This window comes from Dermacentor variabilis, chromosome 5 (genome assembly GCF_050947875.1).
Source record: "Dermacentor variabilis isolate Ectoservices chromosome 5, ASM5094787v1, whole genome shotgun sequence".
NCBI classification, from domain to species: domain Eukaryota; kingdom Metazoa; phylum Arthropoda; class Arachnida; order Ixodida; family Ixodidae; genus Dermacentor; species Dermacentor variabilis.
The window spans coordinates 88779270-88803847 of record NC_134572.1 but is presented as its reverse complement, the minus strand read 5'-3'; the positions used below and the strand labels follow the sequence as shown (position 1 = coordinate 88803847).

General features: G+C 45.7%; 1 protein-coding gene across 3 annotated transcripts in view; it reads right to left on the bottom strand.

The window, feature by feature from the left end:
* Positions 1–9413: 9413 nt before the first annotated feature.
* Positions 9414–24578, bottom strand: part of LOC142582929 (hemicentin-2-like) — a 275657-nt gene continuing 260492 nt past the window's right edge. Inside the window, exons 12-15 of one of the 3 annotated variants that reach the window (XM_075693066.1) lie at positions 21267–21433; positions 19611–20123; positions 17878–18040; positions 14876–15027 (exon numbers count right to left, since the gene is read on the bottom strand). In XM_075693066.1, coding sequence (XP_075549181.1) covers positions 15005–15027; positions 17878–18040; positions 19611–20123; positions 21267–21433 — 866 coding nt within the window. In that variant the 3' untranslated portion in view covers positions 14876–15004. Of the gene's footprint in view, positions 15028–17877; positions 18041–19610; positions 20124–21266; positions 21434–24578 lie in introns of all 3 variants that reach the window. The other 2 variants (XM_075693068.1, XM_075693067.1) reach the window with 2 other exon arrangements.

The window sequence follows — 24578 nt, the reverse complement described above, 5'->3', positions numbered from 1 at the left end:
TCAGCGCCGCCTTTACAATAACGAACTTTGAGAGTTACGACTTCTGAACTCTAGGCGCCCTCTACTGTCTAAGCGCTGATGTGGTCTTGCTTCAACTTGATTTCAGAACGCCAGAGAGCGCTTGCGCACGCTAAGGCTCCGCCATCTGTCGGCGATGAGGCGACACTACCACCGAAATGCGTTGATTCCGCTGTTGTTAGCGCAGTAGCCTCGCTCCATATAGCTTCATTATTCTAGAAAACTCTATGGCTCGTGCTTTCCCGATAGGATCCTGGTTAAAGACGTGAACTAGCCGCGAACGCACCCATAATTATCGTGAGCAATACAACTAACTTCTGAAATTTGTGGTAGAAGTTATAGCTCCTGACAAATTTAGAAAACAAGTTTTATTAGCCTATTATATATACATTAATGTGACCTCATGAAATATAGGCAAAAATAAAAGCGAATGATAATTTTCACAGATTATTTTTTTTGTTCTTTGTACTACTGAAACTAGAGTAAAAATAGAACATGACTGCATAAGTATACTTTGCAACATGTTTAGGATTTTACACGTAATATTTAAGCTAAGTTAAATTTAATGTTCTCAACTGGCTACGAGGGTGCGTTGATCTCTTCTGTTACATTGTCCATGAGCCGCTTCCCCCTCCTTCGGTTCATCATTGCCATATTACAGAGAGAAATAACATATCACGGCGTACCTCCACGACGGAGGATCGAATGTATGCCTCTGCAATAATGTGAACTTCGCACATGGTGCAATTTTGGCGCTTGCAAATTTCTGAAGATATTTAGCAGCCTGCAGACTCTGAGAGCGCCGCCGTCTGTGCATGTATTTCGGAGGCCATGGGCTCAGGCAATAATGTATCGGATGAAGAGAAGGTTCTGTGCACAGCAAAGCTCATCTTGATAAGAAAATTGAAGGCGCATCCAAGCTTTGGAGATTTCTGGCGGCGTTCGTGCGGGTAAGCAATATTCATTATTATGGGTCTGTAATTGGTATTGATATGTTTTATATGTTGTCATGACTTGAAGATGCTCATTGTATCCCATGCCATCCCTTAATCACGAAACCTTAAGGGCACATCAGCAGACACACAAAGTGGCAATCTCGCTCTAAACCACAATGCCGAAAAATACCACGACACAGTGTATCTTATTGTAATGAATGCCGCCCAGTTGAAACTCCGCGGCAGCCCGCACTATCCCTATTATTCTGATTCCAAGTTCGTTGCAACGGCTATACATCAAGCGGTCGCGCTCGATACGGAGGTGTTTGTCGCAGTTGGGGCGCGATCGCTTTAATTTACTTATGACCACAGTTCCCCCGAACGCAATCGTTCTGGGGAATTGGCCAACAATGAGCACATAGCAACATCCCATACACAATATAGCAAAGTCGTTTGTCGCTTTATGTGCCCTGTGGCACATACGCAGTAATTCAAGGTGCCTACTAGGCCAGACAACAGCAAGTTGTTCATTCGAGTACATACGCAATGGACCACGCTGTTTTCTCGACATGACCGCAGCCAGCACAAGTTGCCTAAGCTAGTAGCCAACTTGGGTCACTGGGCATGTGAAAGAGATTAGAAACGTGCGGCTAACTGTCTGAATTTCCCCCCAACCCCCACCCCCCCAAAAAATTGCTAAGTGCATTAAAAAAATCTGGTAGGAACCATTTCATGGTGACTGTCGATGCTAATACGATTAACATTGAAGCAGTGTGGCGACAAACCGTACCTGGCGACACACCGTAAACACATCATGCATGTGCGAGGCGTGTACTAAAGCCAGGTTCTTTTGTCGCGCTTGACTGTGGAAATGTTGCGCCATCTAGCGCCGCCGCTGCGAAGTCTGCGCGTTGCGCTTGTTTAGATATACATACACACAAGTTTGTCTGAATATGCATTGCTGTTGATATACACGGCGCTGTGGAAATGTAGTTTGTACAGCTTCGCCAAATGCAGTTTATATCCTTTCTGCGCGTTGGCTGGTCCGTGTCCCACTTGCCTGCTGCGACGTGGTGCACTCTTGCGCTCTGAAGGCTGGGACAGGAAAGACGAGCTCGGCCTTCCGCTACTCAGCGTTGTGTACTACACAGCCATCGCTCGTGTTCGAGCAAGTGCTCGGGCACCCGACCGCCGCGCAACGCGTCGGCATTCTTGCAACAGCTGAAATCACATACGCAGCCAGAAAGTACGCAGAGAGAGACACCTATGAACTTGCACACGTTCAGAGAGCGACGCCCGTGGGCGCCTATAGGCACAATTGAGAGATCATGAGTCGTGTACGGTTCTCAAACTTTCGCCATTTCCGCGTCGTTATCGCTTGCCGCCAGCTGCGCGCGTCGTCTGCTTAGGCGCTATTTAAAGGCCGCTAATAAGAAAATTAGACAATTACTGGCTTGCGGCTTTGCCAAGATTATAGTAATAGTATATGCTAAGCATATACAGGCAATTAAGCCCAAGTGAAATGTCGCAGCAGTTCGCCTTTAACTTTATCGACCCTGCTGTTGCTTGCGTTTCAGTCGAGTGAAATACATTTATGTGCCCAGAAGGTTACTCTGCTATTAGTGTTAATAAAAAGGAATAAATATAAAGTCAGGATACAAACAAAGCAAGAAAGAAGGAAAACATTGGAAGACACAATGAGCATTGCATGTGTGCATACGATGCTCATTGTACCTACCAAAGTTTTCTTTCCCTTCTTTATATATATATATATATATATATATATATATATATATATATATATATATATATATATATATATATATATATTCTTATTTTACTTAACTTTTGTGGCTGTTAGGTATTGCGCCGTCCTCTAATGCCGAGCCCCCTCACACTTTTTTAAGCGAAAAGAGCAATGGTGACTTCCGATCTGAGAGCGTAATTAGTTTAGAGCCGAAGGAACCACTGGTGTCAGCTTATTCCTTTTCATTTCAATCTCCATCAAAGTAACTGATTATTATGCATCGAAATTGCCTGACCTCTTCAATAGAAATCAAATTTCAATATGCAGACATGCTTCGGTACAGTAAGAACGGCCATTGATGATAAGGCGATTCTTACGCTCTTGTGGAACGTACCCATATGCAAATTAGCACGACAGGTTGAAAGGGTGGAGTAGAGAGCATAGAATTGTGAAAGATAAATAATTACATTCTGCTAGCTTTGTTCCATGCCAGGCATGAGCGGTAATTTTTAAGCGCCACTCGCAGATATCCAGCACTTAAGGCACAGCGAAGGATCGTGGGAAAGAAAGAACACTCACAAATATACTCCTCGTAAAGTGAGAATGCTCAGTAAAGGCAGCAACATGGTAGATAAGCCGGTATAAATGTGAAATATTTCAGAAAGTGAGCGACGCTCGGGGACTACTGAAGCTGCTGAGGTCCAAAGACAGAGACACACTGCACATTTCGCTGGGAAACCGAGTTACTCAAGACATTTGCAATTTCACCGAGGATGAGTCACAGCATAATCTAAGCTGGCATTATTCTAGAGCACAACCGCTTACTTATGCGATGTCGTCAGAGCGCGTACCAGTTTGTTATACCGTTTGTAATTGCCTCAGCCTCCGGAGCACACCTACACAGTAAGAAAAAAGATGTGACACAAGTTGTGAAAAAGGAGCTGGCCATGGCTAACACACCAGCCCTGCAGCGGTAAGATGGAATGGTCGATGGAGACAAATAGTTTTCTATTTTGGCGACTTTCTGTGGCAATTAAACATGATTTTGGAGGGACCATAGGATGCTAAAAAGCACAAAATAAACTTCAATAGCCTGTCAAACTTTCTTGTAATACATTCTGACGCGCATCAGGTGGTCAGAAATTACATATAGCTTTCAGCTACGTCTTCTGTCATCGTAAGTGGAATTTCAGCTCGCTGTCTTGCGCAATAAAAAATTTTACAGCCTTATGGATAAGGATGTTAGCAATGGAACAAACCTGCACCTTCAAGAGTTCGATTTCTTTAGAGTTTTTAAGTAGCCTCTTCAGTCGCGGTTTACGGATTTGTGTACGCGATTTGTTTTTGTAAAAGCCACAGAATTTAAGCTTGGGTTGAATTAAACTCTCTGCTTACACAGTGATTCTTCACTTCAGTTCAGCGCGCAATTGCTGAAGACATTTACGACCACATAGCTGACACGACCACATTGCTGAAGACACTTCCATGCCTTACGAGATGTTCGAACTGCCACGTTCCAGAAATCAGCAACTATGACGGAACAGCTTTGCCTGCTTAGTAATGCCAACAGATGTTTTGGACGGGTATTTGTTTATCTTTAGGATGAACTGCTACATGACTTACTGTAGGCTAAATATCGATTTAATTACTTTGTAACCCCAAGAACAAACTAGAATATACACAAAGTCCCATGCTGCCCCCTTAACATTTTTTTAAATAGAACCTGCAGCTCCTTCGAATAAAATTATATAACGTTGAGTAATTTACTTACAGTGCATCATATTTGTGACTGAAGAGTAAACAGGGCGTCGACTTAATCTTGCGGCCTAGATGGCAAGAAGCGCGTTTTCACCGTTCAGCATCCTTTCATACTTCTAATGTTTTTTGTTTATTTTTCTATATAGAGCTGGCCTTTCGGCTGTCACAGGGTGGGTAAAAAGCAGCGCGTTAAATAATATCACAATTCGTAAGCAATACAATCAAAGACTAACCAGCATGGTAATTGTGCAATGACATGTTAAATATTATTTGAAAAACGAAAGAAAAAGAAAACAGACTCGCGACAGTGCTGTATACGAGCAGCTCTTGCATCACCAGAACTTTTGTTCACTTATTCCACCTCTAAATAACTCATTAAAAGTTGTTTATTTTTAAACTGTGGAGTCAAGAGGCCTATGTGGGGAAACAATGCGCGTCGTCACATTGCGTTTACGATGCTTAGGCGCTAAGTCTGAGAATGGCGTTTTGATCGAGATTCTAGTCAGTCGACTGCTGCCCTATTGTGCTAAAGGGCCTGGTAAATAAAACACTGGACTAGTAGCTCTACTGTTGGCTTAGATATATACTTTGAGAAACAACTTTTCATACTCGCCGTGTAGTCTGTTCGAGTAGACATACCTATAAGGTACTCCGACGAAAACGCTAACATACAGCGCAGCATAAATTCAAAAAAGCGACAAGTCTTTTAATGCTGTCCGTCGCAACACTTAATGGACCTTACGCCAGGAAATCGAAGTTAGAGGAGTTAAATCAACACAACAATATATCAGCAATACGTGTGCGGCCTAAAGGAGCAACTGTTAGAACAACGAAGATTTGTAGAGCGCTTGCTTCTCATCGCGCGGCCACCAATTGTGGACTTGGGATGCCATCTATGAATAGGCGTATAAAGCAGTTTTGTTACGCATGGCCTCCGTGATGGTGAGCGGTCTGCTGCACGTCATCTATAACTTTATGCTGAACCGCGTCCGTGATGACAATGTCTCTTCAGCCTAGGAGTACTATTGCCATGTTACGCTAGAAATCTCAAATCCTTGTGCTTGTATACGCCTCCAAGACGGCCAAGCAGCGAAAGTTTGGTAACAACGCGTCGACCAAAGCATTCCGGGAACCGCGTTGTCCCGAACTCATTACTCCCTCTCGTAAGATGGCTCCACTGTACCCTAAGAGCACAGAAGTGCACACTGGAAGAGTTAGTAAATAACCCGCCAGTCGGCGCCACCTACCCAGCCGTGACCCCAGCGAGGCGAGTACAGCTAGTGAGACGTCGATTTTGCGTCATTGTGATCTGGATGTCAGCACCGCTAACGAGCGGAATGGGGGTTTATGTGTGAAGCCCTGTCGCGCGACATGCAGGATTGCGCGCATGAATTAAAGCCTATCATAGCGTTAGGTTCCCTAAACGTTTGTGTTGCTGGAAAGCTAGCGTGTGGTTTGTAGATTTACCAGCCTGTTCTTGATGTATTGCTACAAATTTAAGAGTATTAGGCAACCAGGGTACAACAGGCTGGTTGAGCTGAGCTACTACTGTCAATTTCTGATAAAGATTGCTATATAATTTGCTACGTATTTACCTTTTAATTTTTACAACTCTACACTTCAAGTTTACTACATGGGGTTGGTTGCTATTATCACGTTATTTGATGGCTAAATATGGCCCGTCATTAAACAACATTTGTTGAGAGCGGTCGATTCACTTATGCGTAATTATTCACGTCATTTCGTAAGTATGTAATTTTTCATCAAACACCACTCAAGTTTAGAGCGTTGTGAAAATCGATGGCAATAAGACTCACAGATTCACCTACAGCGGACTGTTTGAGGAATGATCTTATCGCAAACCACATCTGTAGTTGATTCGTTCTTTGAAGCATACTGTGTAGGTCGACATAAAGCAACTTATTTCACGAAATAAAGGACAGCCTAAAAATTTGTAATAAAAAGTCATGAACTTCAAAGAACTTTTTTTTTCATACTTCGGCCGTTATCGAAATGTAAAACTTCTCGAAATATTTATTTCTAGAATATAACGTAGTCCGTCTTTACCAATGAAAATTACCTAAGCCCGAGCAGACGCCGTCAAATGTTTATTACGTCAAAGCGAGCTTTCGGGCAAATTTCAATATGGCGTCGCCACTGGGCTACCATTTTCTTTTTCCTCTTTTACCACTTACCTAGCCTCCTCTCATGGTAACCGTGGCTTTCTTGCCGCACTAGAAGAGTGACGCTCTAATGCAGCTCATTGTATTTTACTTATATTGTGTCCCTATATAACTGCGGCAGATACGTTTATTTTGAGGTGAAGTAGCGTCCCACGCGGTGCCTCACTGAAGTGGCCGGGTATTTCTCCAGATGGTTTAGCTGATCAGTGTACTCTGTAAGTAACATGTCCGAAATTGATGGGCGTGGAATATGGCATGCGTCATCCCCAACGATATTAACGTAGTCTCAGAAAAGGGCAAATAGCTTAGGGCAGAAATCGCTGCTAATAACAGGAGCTGACGCCCGCTCGCCTGGTCGCAGTCTCTTTCGCTCGCACGCACGCACGCTCGCTCGCTCGCTCACTCACTCACTCACTCACTCACTCACTCACTCACTCACTCACTCACTCACTCACTCACTCACTCAATCAATCAATCAATCAATCAATCAATCAATCAATCAATCAATCGGTCGATCAATCGGTCAATCAATCAATCGATCGATCGATCAACAATCAATTGCTCATCCACTCACTCACTCACTCACTCACTCACTCACTCACCACTTACTCACTCTTTTGGGAAAACACGCTCCTCTGACAATTCACCCCTCATGCACAGGATCAAGATACTTCTTGTTTTGTTGTTTCAATAAGTGCAGACAACATCTTCTAGCACATACAAGATCCCACCTTATTGATGAGTAGCAAGCGCCTTCTGTGCCGGGAAAGGCACATGTTGAGATAGACAAAAAAAAACAGAAAGCAGACGGGTTTCAGTAGTGAACGTAATAGGCCCTCCGAGCTGAACTTGTCACATGATTGTTTGATTGCAAGCGGAGTCTGTCATAATAACAGCGTCGATAAAGATTCGGTCGTTTCGATGTAGGGTTGCTCGATTCACTGCATGTGTATTAATTAAAACTGGGCTACGCTGCAGTCTGTGAGCTCGGCGTGCAACCAACTACATGCTCAATGATATTACATGATCCCGTCGTCTTTCCCAGGTGGAGCCGGCTGCAGCAGACGTTCCTAGTAATCGTTGATGACATGGTAAAAAGAAGGCTCATACCTTCTGAAGTGCTGAATTTACGTTTGTCAATATAAATGTTGATCTATGCATAGTCAAGTTGGTTTAGCATGATCGCAGGAATTAGGCGCCAATAGACAGGGACGCAAAGACAAGTACAGTACACACACTTGGCGCACCGTATATGACACACAATTCAGCACATTTTGCACGGTATAATTTATCTCGTATACTGTCATCTTCGAAATGAGTCTGCTGTCACTAGTCGTTGCGTCTCTTTTGTTTGGCGCCCCATTGCTGCAATAACTTCAATCAGCCATCGCTTAGCCTCTTTTGAAGGGAAACCGCGTTATTGACAGCGAAGTGGTAGGTTATATAAAGAAGCTTCTGATGCGTACCGATATGTACTGCATCAAATCCTGCAGACTCAGGTTGTCTTTAATCGTTTGGAAATGGGAGAAAGCGCAGTTCTTTCAATATGAATGCTGCACAGAACATTTAGAAGGTGAAAGTTGAAACCCCATGTCTAGAGGTCTTCCACGCGCACAGAACATGCAAGCGCACAGTGCAAGCGATCTGCTGGTTGTACATCAACCAGCACGGTGCATACAGTTAAGTTCTACAACACCAGGTGAACCGCAAGCATAAACCTTTGTCAGCCCTACGGTAACATATGCCATCATGAGCTGCTTACGAAGTCATTCTTTAAGGCAACTACCACCGCGAGGTACCCACCGAAATAGTCCTGCCGGCACGCAAGGCGATTGAAAGGAGTGCTAGCATTTTTTTCAGCTAGCAGGTCATGCCACTCACCCTGTTCTCCAACGCTCACTTTTTGATTCGCTCAGGCCCTCCGAGGGCGTGCGCGAGCTCACCGCGGCTTTCCTTCCCCTCCCCTTCATCCCTCTCTCTCTCTCTCTCTCTCTCTTATCTTTCAATTCCCGTTTCCCTTGCACCAGAGTAAGGCAGCCAACTAGACGCATTTCTGGTTAACAACCCTGCCTTCTTCTTTATTTCCTCCTCTTCCTCCAACGCTCACTTGTCAATGTGCACCGGCGTCACATTAAAAGTGGGCAAACAATAAGTGAGGATAACTTTCAAGAATAACAGTTATTTTTTATATTTACACATATTTACGGTGGCGGTACGTACGGAAAGTATTCACTGCAGGTCTCATCGGCGGAGGACTACGTTGATTGAAGAATAAACGAGACATGTTTGTATACAGCAGATCCAATTGACAAATGAGAATGGGGTTGCAGAACTCTATGGAATTTTTTTCCGGTAGTGTACTTATCTTACGCAATGGCGTTATTGCAGCACCGTTCTGTTTCGGCAGAATTAAAAAAAACCACCCCGCCGTAGCACTATAACACAAATATAAACGCGGTTTCTTTTTGTTATTGACGTTGAAGTACGCACGATAATGTAATTTGTTTGACACAAAAACACGAGGCTAGGACATATGGTAAAAAATATAAATAAACAACGTCAGCAACCTAAATCAGAAGTACAATCTGCGTACGCAGAGTGAACAGTAGCTAGTACAAAGCGCAGCCACGCATGCATATAGTTTACCACATTACCGGCTGCGATTATCGACTGTACTATGTCTAAAATCATTCCCACGCCATTTGATCAAACATGCGGCGCTACGAGAAGCAGCACGACATCAGATAAATGACTGAGTCAGAGAGCACAACATTTGGTGCATTTCACTCATTTTATTAACTATTATCGTACTTTATTCAGTGTTCATTGTACATAGGAAATCGATAGAAAATATTACGGTTAATTTACAGTGAGGCACCCAGATATTTCGTCTACCTTTCTCGCTGCCTTTCTTTTAAGGGGTTTTGTGACAGAACAAAAAGACAACAGCAAGTCACACCCAAACTCTCAAATCGTCGTTTTGCAAACCCTAGTGCAAAAATAAATAAATAAAACAAGTAATGCGGCCATTAAAGAAGGGAAAATAATACAGCAAGGAAAGTGTACAAAAAGCACGCACATCCGAGAACACAATATGAAACTAGCGCCTCTGACTAGTGTTTGACTTGGCTTAAAAATTGCTCAACAGGCGCAAGGGTGTCACGGAACACGTTTCATGCTCAATTACAATTCGTAAAACCCATGAGACACCGAGCGGAAACAGTGTAAATTTATTTTTCCTAACATTTTTGGTTGAATGCAATCGGCACACGAGGCCTTCTAACCCGAGCACAAGAAAATAGTAGCGAAACACAGCCCTGAGGACATCGTGCGAACGTCATTGTTCAAAGTGTTCCGTTAAACTAGAAACGCTGGTAAGACGTGGTTGGGCGTCGCAGTTAATTATTAAGACTCACACCAAACTCGCATGAACTCAGGCTCAGTATGTCACTGAGCATGGCGTAGGTAAATAAATCACACATGGTCTGGTCACACAAAAAGAAAGAGAGCAGAAGAATTTAATAAAAAAACAGCTCCGCACTGCAACTGTTTTTAGGTTTGTGTCGTCTCGTAAAGCGTCCGTGGTACGCATTCGCACTAAGGTTGCATTGTCGGGCAGTTAGGAAGGACAGCCTCGTTAACACGGCTCGTTTGAACAACGGCTGGGGAGATTTCACGGCAATGCCTTGTGTTAGCCTAATCGATGCTTTTAAACATGCGCTCCTGCACTTCTCTCAACGCAAGTGTTCGCGGCGGCAAGTTCGAGACAAGGCTTGCTAATTCGAAGCATGCCTAACGCTCATCTGCGTTTGATAATAAATTATTTGTTTCAATCCAAAAACCTACTTATCTACTCATCTCTGCCACCAGGGTATGATATAACTCCCAACGCTTGCTAGCTATCTCTAATCATTGGTCGGTTGCGAACTCATGCAGTTAAATAATATGATTCTTCCAGTATGTTAACGATAACGTCGAGCAGAATAAAATTTCCATAGGGGTGCTCGGGGTTTGAATCGAAACGCCTCGACAAAGCAGCCACTGCGCGCAGCTTTCTAACAGTTTGAAGAAATGCTGTGTCGTAAAAAAGAGAGGCAAATAAACTCAATAGCCGCACTAAGTCAAACATCCGCTGTAAAGCATATAACGGCAAACAAAAACGAGGCCAGCCGCGCAACATATTTATAACCATCTTATAAACAAGTATAATGTTCATCATTGTACACAAAAAGCATACAACAAATAAATATCTAGGGCGTAAGAATACATATTCTTTGGTTTAACAGCCATTATGTTCACTGTACAGAAATAAAAGAAAACATCTCTTATGGCCTTCACGGCCGGCACTGTCATTTTCATCATACAAAGGAACAAACAATTCAGGCAGCGCCGAGACAAGGCCTGTGACAATACACACACAGTGAGGTCAGGCAAAGCACAAACTTAGGGCGGCAAAGAATTTCGCTGCCCAGTGTGTTTTAAAAGACTGCACGTACCCATGACGCCAGCAAGCAACGTGGGCTGCAAGCAAGCGCAAAAACAACGTCACGAGGCCCTGTCTGTGAACACTCGGTGAATAGTAACTCTCACAACAACAACATTGGCAATCATGTCTCTGTCTCTCCTTTGAATCACGCACGTCCAACAAAAGAACTACAGCAAGTTAATTAGAGAAATTAATTAAAGTGTCTGAAGATGAAACACCAAAACGTAAATGACTTGCGCTAGCACACGACGCAAACATGGGAGCGGCTCTTTCAAAGTCCCATTTGCGATTCTTTTCGGTGCGTTCTGTGTGGTTTTCTGTGACGCTTTAGTGTTTCTTTCATTTCTGCAGAATTTTGAACGGGAGCTCGTGGCAATGTTATGTTCGCCCCCTTCCATGCACTCCTTCTCATCGCGATTGCCCGATCGAATTCTAATTGAGCAGCAAGTATTTTTGCTAGGCTAGACCGCTCCATTGAAAGCGTGCGCGCTATCACTGAAATCGCTGAAAGAAAAACAATCGCTTCGGGGGAAATGCAGCATAACAGCACCAAAGAGCCAACAGAAAATGCGTAAAAGAAATCCAGTAGTTCAGAACACAGATGTTCAAGCGCAACGCTACAGTCTACAGCACGCACACACTCATCAATGCACAGCGAAAAAACACGGAGAACGTTTGGGAAATCGGGGCAAACGCGCACAGCTGTACGGGAAAAAAAATACGCACCGATCATCACACGCTCGACAAAGTATTAATACAAGTCCCCCTCAGTATCTGCAGTCTCTCTATTTAGTGTGGTATTGTATCCATTTTTTCCGTGTTTTGTTTTGCGCATCACGTGTTTAATCCGTCACCGCTTGAGCTCCCCCTGCTCACCGCGGTAGCTCGTCAAATCGCTGCCTGCTGGGGAATCCATCCACTTCTTCGTCGTACACTGCTGCAGGCCAGTGAAGTATGCTTGCCGTTTTTGGTTGCTGATGTGTAACATCCACCGTGCGTGCGTTTGAAGTGTATGTGCAGCACACATGAGTGAGTTTTTCTCTTCGCCGCCATGAGGAACCGAACGCGTCACCGGCAGAGAGAACGTTGTCTGTCTGTGCATGCGTCTGTAAACGGGAGGAGTCAGGACGGGCGTGTCAAGCCGTAGATGGGGAATCAGTGGCGTCGTTCCTCGTCGGAGTCGGGATGGCGTTGGCCCTCAGCGCTGTGTGCGACACATAATCCGGGTGCGATGAGGCTGCAGTGTCGATGGTGAGCTCGGCATGGCCAACACATCCCACAAACTGACAATGAAGCGAAAAAGAAAAAAAAAGAAAGGGAGCAAGCGGTGATCACAGAACAACCCGGCGCAGGATTCACGAGGAGCGAGACGCACACGCCATGCGAACGAGTGAGCGAGCGGAAAGGCGATCACGACGTGGTCTGATGGAATACTCCGCGGCCGGCGACCGCCGCTCGTCGGCGTAGGGAGCCTCGGGTGGCGGCGGGCACTTTAACGTGGCACGCTCTTGTCGAGGTGTCTCTCGCGTCTTTTCGCCGGCTCCTGTCTTTCTTTCTGTTCCCTAGCTATTTTCCTGCACTTCCTTCTCTGCTCGCGTAATTTGGAACACGCGCTTCTCGCTTCTCGGGTAAGAGAAGGCCAGGGAGAAGATGGGTTTTGCAGCTCTGGGTAAACGGCAAGCAGACGCTGACGCGAGCTTTCTGGACCGGGATGGGTCGGATGGGGAGAGAGCCGAGGGTGATGGGCGATAAGCCAGGCTGCGTGAGGGAAGGAAGGCCATTGGATGCACCGCCACGGCGCCAGTGTTTGCACGTGAGAGGCGAAGGAAGGATAATCGAGTGGCGAGGCCGCGCCGTGGGAATTACCACCGGAGCCAACCAATTTGCCCAGCGCGGCGTTTCGTAATTTAGAATTCGAAAAACCCCGGGAGAGTTTGGTGAGCGGGAATGGAGAGCGAGGTGGGAGATGGGGAACGCCCGGTCACACTATGCCAGCCCCTCCGCTACTGCTGTCCCGTGCAGGGTGTCTAGTTTAGTTAAGAACGCCGGAGCGGATCGGAGCTTGCGCAGACGCCGCCACGGTGAGCCTGCCTGAGACACTTGCGAAAGTGGATCGCTGGCCCGGTAATCGCGTTGCTGGTGCAGCGACCTGGCAAGCAATCTCTGTCCGGGAAAACGCCAAACTGGGGTATATTTTTAGAGCTTAGTTAGTGCGAGCATGCAATTGACTTTTCGTGCACGAACATTTAGGCTTAAAGTCAACTACCGGCATGCTACGTTGAAGCTTTCAGATAAGTGAAAACATTCATGGTTGTCTGTATAGAATACTGTACTTTTCAGCGTGAAGTGAGAAGTGCATTGCAGGTGTATCTTGGCGAACCTGTGCGCCGTCTGATAAACTTCCCTCGCTTTTATTGTTACATGAATTTAAGGTTATGCTGCTGCCTGATGCGGTGTCGACTACACCATCCTCTTGAGCAAATTCCACCTCTCTCTCTTTTAGCGGCATCTACAAAACATTTTGCTTAAAGCCTTTGTGTTTTTAGTATCCGAAATCTCCTGCATACGACAACTCACGGCCATCTTGACATCTTGGCTGTGTCTTGACAGAGGTCACAAACGCACCCTCTTGCTCTGTCAAAGTGTGCCAAAGCCGGCAGCCAAGCATCCACGCCACGTCGGCTCTCATCGCGCGGAGTATCACATCGACCCAGTCGAGCGCGCATAGAAAAACACAAACCCCACAGACGACGGGCGAAACGAAGACAGAATATTTACACGACGCCTCGCGCACCGGCTATGGCTCATCAATAGCGCGCCTCCGCCGGCAAGCTGCCATGCCGAGCGAAGATATCACCGCCGCCAGGCGTCGGCCCACCGAGGTAAGAAGGCGTGCGCCTCCTCAGCTTCCTGCCAGCAGCAGATGGCGATCTCCTCGATGAGCACCGCCTGTTGAGCTCTCGCGTGCACTCGCCGGAGGTGCTGTCTGCCCGCGGGAGTGATGGCCGGACGTGTTTGGAGTCGCGAAGACCGCCCGAGGGCAGACCGAGGCCGAGACTGACCTCAAGCGAACGCAGCGACAGGCGCAAAATATCGCTTGGTGGCCGTTCCGCTGAGTGGTAAGCGCCGCCGGAGCGCTGGCAAATCGTCTTCGCCGCCTCGAACAAATTGAACGACACCGTTAGTTTGGAATAGGCTTGACGTAGTCACCCAGAAGAGCCTAATGCGGACGATTTGGTGAGGAAATACACCGAAACAGTTTAGGCGGCCAGATTCCACACGGAAGAATTAGGAAAGATTGAAAAAAATAAAGGCACATAAAATTTGAATTTGTTTGAAGCGAACAAACCGAATTAAGATGTTTACCCACCTAGACGTTGAAGAAATAAAAGCTTAAATATTGCTAAGAGCTAAAAGGATTCTGTGCCATTTTGTCTTTCTTTTTAGTTCTGATACATTCCCATCTTGACGTGTGCTTGCCGACATGCATGTGTTGATGAGGCTCAGAATGTATCGTTGTATAATACGCGCATGGGCCACAATCCAGCTTCCTTGACCGAACCACCGCGATATTCTGAGGCTTCCCTACCGCGACACTCTCGGCCTCGCTGCGGCGGAGAACGGCGTCCTCTTGCGGCCAGCGGCATCAGGCTGCACTTGAGGCTCGGCGGCGGGGTTGGTGCTGGGAGCAGCAGCTACTCAGTCACCCGACTTGGCGCCGCTGCGACCAGCCTTCTTGCGGGCCTTGGGTGGCACCTCGGGCTGCGGCGGCGGTGGGCCGGCGCCTCCCTTGGGGGGCAGTGGGGGCTTGACCAGGCGAGGGTCCGGCACCCGGCCAGCTTTCACGTCCTCGTACATGTCAGCGTACAGGAGTTCGTCATTGATATCGGGCCTGTAAGGCTGCGCAGGCGGGGAGGGAAAAAATGCAAAAGTGAGAGAGAAAAAGGGCGTAAGCCTTTGTAAGAAGAGTAAACCGTAAGCAAATCTGTGTTCTCAATTTTGAACAACTTTCGCTCATCTTTATGATATGGCTGATTATTACGTAATACATGTGTTACGGGTTTTCTTGTACGTCTGCCTTGCAGTAAGATGTATCGTATGCATGTAAGACATGTACCAGTTTAATATTTCTGACACATGACTAACATAGTCCTTAATAATTTTGACATAGTCTTCACATTGGCACGCCATTTACGCGTCTTGCTAATACCTAAGACCTTTCTACCCGTTTTACGAATCGAGACCGCACTATGAATTCCCCATCCTGCAATGAACCGCTACTCTTTAACATGCTGAAATTGGCCTTTGTGCTGCTGAACTTCAAGAAGATATTCACCACTCATCTGTGTTTTTCTATGCTGCAACACTGGTGGTTGTTAAGTATGATACCATCGAGTACGGCCACAAGTCTTCATTTCTTTGCTGACACCAGGGGACGGCAGCTCTGTAGCAACGCCCAGAGCATGGCAATTGTTTTTCCAGCTTGACGGTATTTGTGAAACTTCGCGTTCCATCTAAAAGGTCAAGAAATTGCAAAATTTGCGGTACATGAGAGCGACTGTGGGGAATTTTGAAGGCGAATTTCTTTTTCTTTTTGTATTCACGTCAACGTAATAAACATCATTTTAAGACTCCCATTCTCGAATCTAGTTGTGGGATTGATGAGGAACGACCTTTAAAAGGACCCTTGTACAATAAATTCTACAGCTTTACATAAAGGACAGCATGCCTTCCATGACACAGCCTTCCTTTCTTCTTTAATGTTCATCGTCATATCTGTGACTGGCCATGGTGCTAATAATTGCGCTCGACCTCTAGCCTTTATAAAAGGAATTGCTTCTATCTTTCCCATTACCTTCCTATAAGTGGACCTGTTTTGGTATTCAATAATTTTCATGTCTCTGTCGTACACGTCACGAAGACACATTGGTTGGGCTGCTGTCATTTCTTCTGTTGCGCGTTTTACTACTATTGTATGTGCGAAAATAATGAAGCAGTTCTTTAAATATTTCTCCAAGAAACGAGAGCAGCTGAAGCGTTCCCTGCACCCTTCAACGTTGAAACGCGCGACACACATATTTTGCCACCAATTGCGAAGAATATCTGGTATATATATATATATATATATATATATATATATATATATATATATATATATATATATATATATATATATATATATATATATATATATATAAACTCTAATCAACACGGATTTCGGGAGGGAAACCGTTATTAGCATTTGCAACTGATTTGCATAATAGCATGGAAGAGGATCTTCAAACTGATTGTGCATTTCTAGACTTTTCAAAAGCATTTGACCTCGTAGCACATTGCCGTTTGATTTTGAAATTATCTGCTCTTAAATTAGATTCTCTTACACTAACATGGATTCGTAATTTCCTTTCTAATCGTCAGCAATTCACGGCAGTTAATATTTTTCCTCTCCTCTATAGAACGTTACTTCAGGTGTACCACAAAGCAGCGTTCTTGGGCCATTAGTATTTCTAATGCACTAAAATGAGTTACCCAATAACGTTTCCTCACACGTACGCATTTTTGCAGATGAGTGCATTCTTTATCGTGCCATCAAGTGTACCGAGGATCATACAATACTCAAAAAAGATCTAAAACTTATTTCTATTTGGTGTAACACTTGGCTAATGAAGCTTAACGTCTCTAAATGTAAAATTATCTCTTTTAGCTGCAAGAATACTATACCTGCGTTTGTTTATCAGGTAAATAACATCACTATTTTGCATGATGCTCAATATAAATATCTTGGTGTTAACCTAACTTCGACTCTTCCGTTGTCAATGCACATTGCATACATATGGGCCAATGCATCGAAATCATTAGGGTTCATAAGACGCAAGTTGCATAATTCTACTAAAGACATTCGTAAACAAGCTTATCTAACGTTTGTTCAACCTAAGCTTGAATATGCCGCTTCCGTCTGGTCTCCCCATCAGAAATACGTGATCGAAAAACTCAAATCTATGCAGAATAGGGCTGCACGTTTTATTTCACGTTGTTATGACTATAACAAAAGCGTATCACAAATTAAACTCGACCTCTCACTGCAGCCCTTGCATATAGCCTTGCTATCATTATTTCATAAATATGTCCATAATACAGCGCCATCAGTTCTGCCTCTTGAAACTTCTCATTACAGGTCACACCGGTTGTAGAATCAGTTCAATTTCAAGTGCATCTACGAAAAGATTAACTCATTTAACTACTCCGCTCTTCCAAGAGCCACTGGCCTTTGAAACAATCTTCCTAGCGCCATCGCTTATGAGAGTGACCAGGAAAATTTCCGGCATCTTCTAACAACGCATTTTTCAAACTCAACATAGCCTGACGTGTTATTTTTTCTTGCTTTTCCCGTTGTCATTGTGCTACTGTTTCTTAAATACTGTTTTGTTACAGCCAAATATGTCCCACTCGCTCTGTAATTCTATGGATTGTATTGTGACCTCTCACGTTCAAAAGCATTCGGTTTGTCCATTGCAACATGTTAACACCACATTATACTTATTGTATGTTAGTGCATTTCTTGTACTGTATTTTTTCTATATGTATTCACATATGTATTCTAATTATTGTATAATCGTTGAGTATACTCTCTCCCCTTACACGATGCCTCTAGGGGCATCGTGTATATATATATATATACTGCACTCGCTGGGCCAACGTATTTTCTGCACCGTAAGCTTTTGGAGCGCTTCGCAAACGAGGAACACTTACCGGCCGCTGCATTGTCTAGCGTTTGGTGGAATTTGAGCGTGGCGTACTCCGTGGGAGCTCCCTCCCTTCTGGAGGACAGGACTGCAGCTTTGTGCGTGTTGTTGAGCAACGCGAGGTCTGCGTACACGACCCCCTCGCGGTGGTTAGTGCGCAGAAGGTGCACCTGTGGCCGGGGCCGCGCCGGAAACACAGGTGGCAGCGCAGGGCAGCAGCACGGTTACGTGTGGGGTAGGAATGGGGCGGAGAGACGAAAAGAAATGACGGCAACACACGCATGCTGTTAGCGAGCGCTCACATGCCAGCACAACTACACGCAGCAACAAAAACAAGAAGAGACTAGCATTGTTACGAAGTTAGTTTCACATTGTCTCGCACAATCTGCAGCTTGGCACACAAGCATCTAGCGACGCTATTCATGCCACATCTGACAATGAATTTTACGACAAGATGGCGCAGGAAACGATCCTCATCTATAGAAGGGTTGGCAACAAGTCGACGTCATGGCCGAAGAGAAGCTGAAAAGAATATATGAGCTGCTGCTTCTTCCAGTAATGAGGGAAGAAAACGACTGTAGATTCATGAAAACTCTGCAGTTCTGCGGCTCATTACCTTCTTTTAATCCAGAGCCAATAAAATCAAGTCGAAGCAAAATGGCGAATTTCGGTGACATTATGGTTTGATATCTCGTTTTTGAAGATAACAGTATATAAACGTTTCCAAAACGCTGCATACGAAAGGATCAAAAGTGCGTATACAGCAAAGGAACAGACAAGTCGAACAAACGGCAGAATTTGTTTGTGCTGTCTATTTTTATTTCTTGTGTAATTTTTGATGCATTTCGATGAAAACAATGCAAATTTTTTCATACTGCAACCAAGCAAGAGCTATCTAAAATAATTATAAACTTCTCTTGTCACCTCAACAATACTATGTGCTTGTATAAAACATGAAATCAAGGATAAAAAAGCAAAAAGAAAACCAAAGACTAAATGGTCCCTGAACCACCATGACATGAAAGCTGAGCGAGCTGTTTCTCGCTCACCATCGCTACCTTCTCCGTGGGCGCTTTTTCCTCCTCGCCCCACACTTCTGTAGGAGACACGTGAACAGCAGTTCATTGCCGTACGTAACCTTTGCGCTGCTCTCTTCTTTGAAAACAACGTCAATTTCCCGCTACCACAAGTACGCGCTTTTTGGCTTCACGCGATGGCTGCCGCGCATGCCGTATGGAACACGTTACATAAGATGGATTCGGCTGATGTGCTCAATTTATTTTTTCAAAATGTCACAAGTCGTTTAGGGGCCCTTTGAGCCTATCAGAACCCTTCAAATTATCGTGGAAGAGAGAACACAAATATCTATGAAAAGAAAATTCCCCGAATTAACGAGAATTGGGGAAAACACTGGTGGCAACGAAAGCAGGCTATAAACACACTCTGTGAAAAGTCGCTATCCGCGAAGACTACAAGAAAAAAAGAAGAACATGGTAAGAAAGATAACGGAAAATAGTTGTCACAGTGTCCAAAGTCGAAGGAGGGTGTCCAGGAGAAAAAGAAGAGAACGAAACGAGCAGTGCAGTCCTCAGTTCAGTTCACTGAAGTGTCAAAAGTGCGGTCATATGGCGAGAAATGCGCCAGAGGAGATCGGAAGAGAGCAGAGAGACAGAGAGAAAGATGGGGAGGGACAGATCGACGCCGTGTGCGTTCGTGTGTGTGTGCTGGGTGGCGACTGACCTTCGGCGTCGACGAGAGCGGCAAGTCGCCACCACCGCCTCCGTCCTCGTCGTAGAGGGCGGCTCTAGGGTAGTGGTGGTACTGCTGTTGCTGCATCATCATGGGCGAGTGCGCTCTGCTCGCTGGCAACCCGTATCCGCCACCGTGTGCAGGGACGCCATCAGCGCCGTTGCGATAACCGTTGCGCGAATCTGTCCTCATGGGAGTCGCCGAGCGGCGACCCAGCGATCCAACCGGTGTCGAGACGTGACTGCCCGGCTTGGTGCTCTTGGGCCGCGGCGGCGGCAGTCCGACGCCGTTGATGCTCGCGTGCACGGGGTCTGGGAAGGCTCGCGCCGGCGCCATCACGTTCACGTAGTGCGCCGGCGGTCGCCGCTCGTCCCTCTGGCAGGGCGGAGGCGTCGCAGTAGACGACGACGGCTTGAGGCCCTTGCAGCTGCCTAGCGACGGTGCTTCCGAGGCTGACGTGGTTACCGTCGACTCGGACGTGACTGTCGACGCCGTCGAGGGACACTGTTTTGGTGTGGGAGGTGCATGTACCGGAGAGGGCGGGTTAGGGGAGAAACGCATGGCTGGACACACAAGACGTACACAAGCGCGCGAGTGATGACGGAAGAGCATCGCCTTCTGCAACAGACCGAGCGGGGGGAACAGAAAGCACGCGGTGGCACCACTTCAGCTGCAGTGCGATGGCGCTGTAACTTCCAAACACAGGCTGACAAAATCGTGTTGCGACAGTTTCAAGTGCGGTACGGATACTTGTGAAAGTGCACCGCCGTGGTTAACGTGGAAGGGAACACCGAAATTTGCATGCAAGGAACATAGTAGCTCAACAACCTGTCCAGCGCTTGAAAAATTTCCCCTAGGCCGATGGGAAAGTCCTTGCTCTATAACTGCTCGCAAGAGTGGATTCCAACAAGTCGTAATGTTGGACATAACATCTACGAAGGCAGCTTTTCAATGGCAAGGACAACTTACGAGCGAAAAGCTTTGTGAATTCGTCCCAATGTTGATATACAAAAGTCGCGAGTAATCGTTTCATGCAAACTAATTCGGCGTTGCCTTTAGTGTGGCTCACGGGCTGTGTACATTCACAATGTCTTCGTATGTTCTTTCTTCTCGACTAACTCAAAAGCCAGAGAAACTTAACGAAAGACGCAAGTGAGCGAGCACTTTGGGAAGCGTGTGTTATGGTCGGTCTCTTCGCAACACTACTCACTGTCAAAACACGAACGACCACGCCACTTTGTTAGAAGGTCACATAGAGTCATGCTTACTGTCAAACCACTGTGAAAACAACGAGCAAAGTAGTTATAACGCTGGGAAAACACAATTAGCGCAAACCGCTGTCAGGGCCAGGGACTGCGAAGCGGGGGTTGAGAGGGGAGTCCTTCCTTCCCTGCCTAGTTACACCCGACAAAGAAGTAAAAGCGAACTCGCTCCGTATACGCTAGCTAGTCACTGCGGCTTTCTCCAGCGAGTGGGCGAAGCTCATTAGTGCTTCGGCCTGTTGGCTGTACAAAGTCGATTGCCTCAAGCACGCGACTTTTGTTTCTTTTATTTATCGCCTGCACGTGCGGAGGATGGAAAAATGATGCGGTTTGAGCGCGCTACGAGCCCAGCAAAGATGTTAAATTCAGTGCGGGCCTGCCTTACCCCCTTGGAATTCCTCTGGGGGTGGAAAGGCATGTTCTCGTACGTGGCCCTGTTCTCAGGCTCGCTGTTCGCGATCGGCGAGGGCCCGTTCTCCGTCTTGCCTTCGACGTTCTGGTACACCGGCTCTGCTCCGGTCTTTGACTTTGACTTCACCGGACTGTTGAGATCTACGAAAGCAAGGAGGTAGGAGGGAAAAAATTATTTCGCTCTCGCAAGTTTATTGCGTTTACGGACTGCAACTGTTGTCAGAGTAACAACACTTTGAAGACACTGCGTTTGCTTCGCCATTATGTCGTTCATACCAGTGACCACAAAGCTGCGAAATAAAGTAGGTGCAGAGTTCTGTTTCTGTGCCACTAAATTATGACAATGAGCGTGTTCAGTCACCCTTTCAGCAAAGCGATAACCTAAGAGACTTAGCAACGTATTCTTCGAAGTGTTTGAGCCGAGATGTTTGAATTTATAAAAAAGTATTTTCTTGAGTAGTCTATCAGCCAATGCGACTAAATCGTCACTAAGGAAGTCGTTGCTTTTTATGACCCATTGCGGCAATTACCACTTCTTCATTTCCAAAATTCGTTCTTACTACATGCAGTACATCTACTATAGTTGCATATGGGCCCTCATTATTAGCAGTAAATACAATGTTGTTGACACCACGCGTTTCAGTCACTTCATGAAACATTGTCATTTTCATTGTAATTGTCATTGCCAGGACATCTCCGCTGGGCGTTTATGACAACAACAAAAACACATCCTGCTATCATCTTACCCTCGATTATAATACAAGGATAAGGCGAGCGTCAAAGGGAGAAGTGTGATGCTTTGGGCTAGTTGGGTTTTCCATGAGACTGTATTGCAGCGCGACGTGGGACAGGGACACAGGAAGCGCTTGTCCTCGTTCTTTCCTGCGTCCCCTGTCCCGATTTTCGCAAAGGGGAGCGCAGAATAGTTGCGGAAGAAGGGAGACCTGGACAGGAAAGACGCTCACGCTGGCAACTAAATATGTTTTCACAGACTAACCACCAGGAACGTTATTGCGCATGCGCTGCCATCGAGAATTGCGAAAAAAAGATATTTTTTTTAAATAAGAAATTGCCTAACAAAATCCATAATGACAGCTTGTGTGGGTAATGGCAAGAACCGCACGTGCAAGCGGCCTGACAGAAATCATTCACAAAAAAAAAAAAAACCTTCGGGGGCAAGGGGACCCCTGTCCCACTTCGCGCTGCACCACACAGTCAAAGCGTACCAAGCATTCATCACTTCGTCGCTCTTACGCCAGCGAACTAGCGAAATGCTCATAGAATAGAAACTAGAAGCGATCACGTTCACACCACCTTTACAAAACTGTAATCAAACCGTGACTCCCTTTCAACAAAGAACGAAACATCCAAAGCATCAAAATAATCAGAAAAGGGACAATAAAGAGGTTTGCAAACAAATAAACAAATGAGTGTTTCTAAATACCATCTCGCAACCTCGCTACCTTGAAGGACCTTGTAACGACGCAAACTGTTCAACATAACTAGATTAATGAACAAGAAAGTAGCACGAGCGGATTCGCGAGCCACCTGCCGAGAAATCTTAATATTTTTTTTATTACGCAAACATTTAATTAGTCACAACTCGCGGCTTATGACCTCCATGCTCGTGCTGTTCATTGATTTCAGTTTATTCTGTTTTCTCTAAACGCTGCGTCCTCCGGGGATGTTGCATGTTGAGTTTTCTTTTATTCGTCGCGTTTTCAATCTACTGGTATTTTCATTTTAACTCAATATGAATACGCGATCAACCACCAGTATAAACGAAAATATAAACTCCTATGCTTCCGAAGACAAAGACTTAAACTGCGCGCGCCGCAACACAGGAGAACGAAGCGGGCGCAGACAGTAGAGATTAAATAATATCGCCGAAAACACGCGAGCTTCGCATGGATCAGAAACGACATTGCGAAGGAGGCTCTGGCAGATAGTGGCTGCACCGTAGTAAAATGGCAGCCTAGTCGGCATTTCATTTCACCTGCTTGTGGCTTTTAACTCTCGTGAGTTATCGACCGAGTTTGCTTTTCGTATTGTTACGACGCGCTGAATATATGAACGGTGGACGCTCGCGTTATTTAATTTTCCTTAACCACATAACTAAGTGTTTTTCTTACGTTAAGCAGAACACAAAGACATTAGTCGTAGTCTAGCACCTTGTTGAAAGATAAACGATGCAGACAATATCTGGCTGACGTCACTGACAACCAGGTTTGTTTTTCCTTTTTTTTTTTTCGTTTGGTATCTTGTAAGATCTCTTGCGTTCAAAGCACACATCGTCTAAGCTCTCTATAGTGTCACCACAACATGTGCTTGACGACTCAACAAGTTTCTTGCGGAAAAAAAACTGAGAAGTTACAACAAATACTACGATCACATCTCTTTACCTTCGTTAATGCGAAAACATTATATACCCCTTTGCGCGAAAATTCGGCGTTAAAGTCGGCGACCTGTTCGAATGGTGGTACCAAAAATGACCGATGGCAGAAAGTAAAACCACATAAAGACATATTCGAATTGACGTCAAATTTCGCAGGCGAGCTTCCTGTAACCAAAGTGAATTCATCCATTTCACCAGAATAGTACTTAAATTTCTGTCTGGGTGGGAATCGAACCTGCGCTTCTGGTGTGCTAAACGAGCACGCTTACCCGACGCCACGTCGGCTCCGCGGTACTCGTTGACCAAATGTGTGCATGCAGTGCGTGCGTGATTGCGCACGTCAGGTCGCAGTCATCTGGCTCACTAAGCGTGGGGCCTAGTGCGCGCGTCGTTGGGCACGTGACGGCGCAGCCAATGGTCAGGAGGTGGCGCCGCGTCGCGAGTGTATAAAATGAATGTGTAAAATAAAACGCATCATTCTCCACTTGAATGCGTGTGAGCAGTCCTTCCAGTTATGAACTCCTCGCAGCCAAGCGAGTGCGCTGGGACACTTGGCGCGTTATGATGTGGCGTAACCGAGGCGCAGTCAAAACGCAGGCGAGAGTTTGCGCAGACAAGGAACGCACAAAAAAAAAATTTCACCAAAGCGACTATAATGCTTTCGTATTCTTACACGTAAGCAGTCTGAAGTGTCTCTGCCGAATTTCTTTTTGTCTAGCAGGTAGTGAGCATTCGCACGTTTCAGTTTATTTTCTGGCTTTGCCAGTGTTCAAAATTTGATTCCTTTGATTCCTATGGCGTACGAACAAACTTTCTGCGTAGCGGCGAAGCTATACATGAAAACCAATGTACATGCTTGTGCTCTAAGTCAGGCCAGAACGGTCAGTGTCA